Source organism: Lepisma saccharinum, unplaced genomic scaffold, assembly GCF_977018435.1.
Source record: "Lepisma saccharinum unplaced genomic scaffold, izLepSacc3.1 HAP1_SCAFFOLD_64, whole genome shotgun sequence".
Taxonomy (NCBI): domain Eukaryota; kingdom Metazoa; phylum Arthropoda; class Insecta; order Zygentoma; family Lepismatidae; genus Lepisma; species Lepisma saccharinum.
The window spans coordinates 376,826-381,367 of NW_028142911.1; the positions used below are offsets into that span (position 1 = coordinate 376,826).

Here is a 4,542-nt window from a genome sequence, read left to right on the forward strand (position 1 = left end):
ATAATGGTAGTGAATTTTTATTCATAAAGAACTAAGCTACTGTTTTGTTAATTTGTTTCCAATAGGTTGAGGTTATTCTGATCCTTCATACTTTCCCCTGGGATTATTTAGTTTTACTTTTTTCCGATGTCGACTGCTACATTTGAACCAATTATTTATATAAACTTAGATAAAGAGCACGAACACATAGCTAAATATATATAAGTTAACGCTATTTACAATATATAAATACTTGCGAAGTATAGAAGTGTTTAAAAACATTACTAACATTGCTATTCTCCTGGGGAAGAATATAAACATCTCAATTACATCCGACTATATTTCCACGTCCTTAGCTGAAATTGATCTCCTGGGGAGGGAACCACTGTAGTGGGCAACTTTTCTGAGTTCTTCCATTACGTAAGACACCGTGCGACAGAGTAAATTTGTCCTAAACAAACATGCGGAGTTAGAACCAACCTCTCTTTTAACGTGAAATTGTTATTAATATAAAATTGTAGCCTTACGTAAGTTGGTGATTCATACGAAAAAAAATCTGTACTTTACCCCTATCTATTAGGACGAATTGTATGAATGAAAAATTCCACTAATACTAATAATAATACACAATCATTGAAGAGACCTTTGTTACTTCTACGTGATGCCGTATACAAGTGAGATGACAAGGGGTCGAATGATCGGAATGTCGGAATGTGGCCGGCCAGTAGAAGATATTGCTATGGCTGTTGGAGAGACCCATCAAGTGTTAAATATTGGATTAAAAGATATGAAGAGGAGGGTGAAGATGGTTCAAAAACTCGCAGAAAATCAGGCCCGAAACGAAAAACCACCATGGAACAAGATGCGGAAATATTAAATATGAATAGAATGAATCCATTTCTACCAGCATCAAAAAATTGTCAAGATCTGAACCTGCCACGCGTAGCATCAACTGTTCGGAGGCGTCTTCATTCGGCAGGTATTCACAGCCGAAAGCCAGCAAGAAAAGAAATGTTGACAACCTATCACAGAAATGAAAGAATTGGATTTGCTCTGGAATATGTTAGCAAACCTGCAGAATTCTGCGACACAGTTATATGGAGTGACGAAAAGGTGTTCAGATCAGATTAACTAGGTCAACTTACGCTGTGGCGACCAAAATATACTCGTTACGTTCCACAACATGTTTTGGCGCAGAAAAGAAGTGGCAAAGTGAGTGCTGCATGTTGCGCCTGGATGAGCAGTGAATTGACAGAAATTTCACCCAGAATGAATTCACCGGAGTACGTTTCGGTGTTAGAAGAATGTATGCTTCCTACTGTCCGTACATTATACCCAGTTGAGGAGATGCCCATCATTAATTTTGTACAAAACAATAGCAGTGTCCACACATCTCATGTAACCAAGCGTTGGCTTTTAAGTCACCAGGAAATTTCAACTTTACGATTGCCATCAAAATCACCTGACCTAAATCCTATCGAGCACATTTGGTCGATGGTTGTAAGGGAGTGGGTACAACGGCAACAAAAGAGAAGAGAAGAGTTGGTTGCCCATGTTCAGGACGTGTGGAAGACAGTTAAAATCCAAGACTAGTTCAGTCTGTTCCTAAGAGACTTAATGAGGTTATAGATTGTGACGGATGGTGGACACATTATTAAATAGTAGTGTAAACAGCAATATTAGTGTAGAAAGCAACAAAAATTTCCTGTCGCAATTGTAATTTTCTATGTAAAGGGTGTGATTTAACTGAAATAGTAGTTTGTAGAATAATGTGCAATAATTATTTGGTGAATAAGGGAAAGAGTAGGAACAATACAAAAACATGAAACCTGATGACAGAAACATGTTTCACTCTATTTGTACTGTGTTGATTTTGTATTTGCTTTATAATATTATGTTCGTAATTTTACTCATGAGTGAAACAGGAAAGACAGAGTGAGAAGCATTTGTGAATAGAATAAATAGGTTATTGTGCTAATAAATAATATTTTAATTGATGCACTAAATTACAGACTACAGAAAAGTGTTCATTCTTTATTTAAATACACCAACAAATATAAACATACAGGGTGGCTCAATAAGTCATCTAACACCCCCGGTACAAGGCCACTGCGGCATGGAACGTGAAAATGACGATGACCAATCGTTGCCTGACCAAGGGGGAACCACATTGACTTCACCCGCATGGTCGGCAGCCATCTTGATGTCCGCCATCTTGAATTCAACTTCAGAATTTTAAATGGCAAGTAGGTAATATGATATATCAGATCAGGCTAGAATTTTACGAGAAATGCAATGGTGAAGGTTTTTTCGACCTATCTTTAACCAGTAAAAGGTTATGACTGAATTATTTTACCAATTCGCTCCTTCTCGAGATGTTACAAAAATGCCTTAAAATTTGTTTAGCGCATCGGTAATCCATCGAGATGAAAGTGATGTCTAGGGAGAGAAGTACACATGCCATTGCAGACGATTTTAATCGTATATATTCACGAAGAGCTGCGCATTTTGAATGGTTGTGGCGAACAATTTACAGTGTGACGCTTTCATTGAATTAAAAGTATCTAACACATGGGCATCTGGAGAGGGGGTGGGGAGCAAACCGTTTCTATGACCACCTTGGAAAATGACATTTTAAATCAGATTAAAAGCTAATTAATATTGTAACCGATAAACGAAATGAAGAAGCCACCAGAGTAATGAAAGTACAATGTACATGAACCAGATCAATACTTCATGTTTTCATATTTTACTACTTAATCAAAGTTCTACATGGATCCACGAGTTTTAAAAATTTTAATTAGGAAAATTTTTTTGATGTAACAAGTTACAAAACGCAAATATATGATTAAAATTTTGCTTTTACTTTCGAAGATTTTTGTTAAACTAGCTACGTAAAAGTTAATTAAAAAATAAAATAACTACGGATTTCAGTGTATTAAATATAACGGTGTTTCATTCGTGTAGTGGCTAGAATGGAAGTTTCTCCGAAGGCAAAGATAATAATAGCTCAGTCATTAGGGCGTCTGACTATCATGGAGAGGACTGGGTTCCATCCCGGCGGTGGAGAACCAGGATTTATTCCACCTGTTCAATCGGCTCCGGCACTTACCTAGCGTCGTATAAAGTGGACACCTGGAGGAAACTCTGGGAGATAAAGGCAGCCTGCGGCGTGGTGCTGTTCACATCACCCACACCTTAGGCCGGGATCAAGATAGTGTGGGGCCGTAACTCCAAACTCCATAGTAGTGTAATTGGTGATATTATACACTCGATAAATGATGAGCCCCCCCCCCAGGCAGATTTGGCTACACTTAAAACAAGCTCAAGATGTGCATATGAGCTTATTGCTCAAGTGTGGTACTATGTCTAATCCAAGATTTTTGTAAAAATGCCCTCGGGAATTTCCCGTGAAATGATGCGCCCCCTCACATTGATTTGCCTACACTTACAAAAGCTATATCTGTGAGATTGTTGTCCATAAGCTTGTTAAAAATATGCCCCTCTTGATATTGTTTTGGGTACACTTAAAACTAATCCAAAGAGCCACCCACATACACCCACACCCACCGACACCCACCCACACCCACACATATTTACTTCCGGTCCACTTCAGGTCCACTTCCGGTCCACTTCCGGTTTAAGTTCAATTGGGCACCAGGCTCAACTTGTATATCTAGTACTAAGACAATGTAATATGCAGAGGCTTTCTAGAATTGCTCTGCGACTCTCTCATTTCTTACATCATAAACATATGATGTTTCACCTATAAGAATAACAATACATATGGTGTCATCAGGGAGTGTATCATGGAATTCGCAGATAATTTTAATGTTTGTCCTGTCATTAACCACAATTTGTTTCCTTTTTGAGGTGTTGATGACAAACATGGGCCTCTGTGCTTTGAATTCATCTGGTGTGTAATACATGTCAGTATTGCCAGTAGTGACCCTTTTGTATGCTGTAAATGCTTCATATAATTTGAGGAAATCATCCTTGGACATGTTTAAATTATAATTTTCTCTAGGAAACACCTCATTTCTGCCGTTTTTAAGATATATGTTCTTGATGTTGCAGCTATCAAACTTACTTGAATTTTTTTCCTGATTATTGTGTCTTCCAGTTTGAAACAGTACCACAACAAAATCTGGCATGTCATATTGTATACTGGAGAATGAGTTTGTAGCATCAAATTCATAATATCTACCAGTGGCAGGCTTCTGTACACATTGATATGTATAAAATTGTAAAGGCACCTGTGGATTTTTTAGGATATCTGCTTTGTATTTAAGAGCATAACTGGCTTCATATTCAACTACTGGGATTCTTAGCTCCATAGTCTGAATAATGCACTTGCCTTCATCAGGTAGGGTATTAGGCAGAGCTTCCCCTGTAGAGTTTAATGTACTGTACCTCATCAAAGCATTATTATCATTGGCAGCTCTTCTAAATGTAATTCTTAAACCACCCTTCCACATAATATCTTTGTAATCTGAGAAGAATCCTGGCAACAGGCGCATAGGAAACAGCACTGTGCGCTCTTAGATATTATTTTATCACCAG

At 37.9% G+C, this 4,542-nt stretch overlaps 1 protein-coding gene across 1 annotated transcript; it reads left to right on the plus strand.

Annotated features, from left to right (window-relative positions):
• The first annotated feature begins 690 nt into the window (after positions 1-690).
• Positions 691-1,110, plus strand: LOC145982290 (uncharacterized). The gene has a single exon (XM_083115862.1). It carries the CDS (start codon positions 691-693, stop codon positions 1,108-1,110), a length of 420 nt encoding a protein of 139 aa, XP_082971988.1.
• Positions 1,111-4,542: the final 3,432 nt, after the last annotated feature.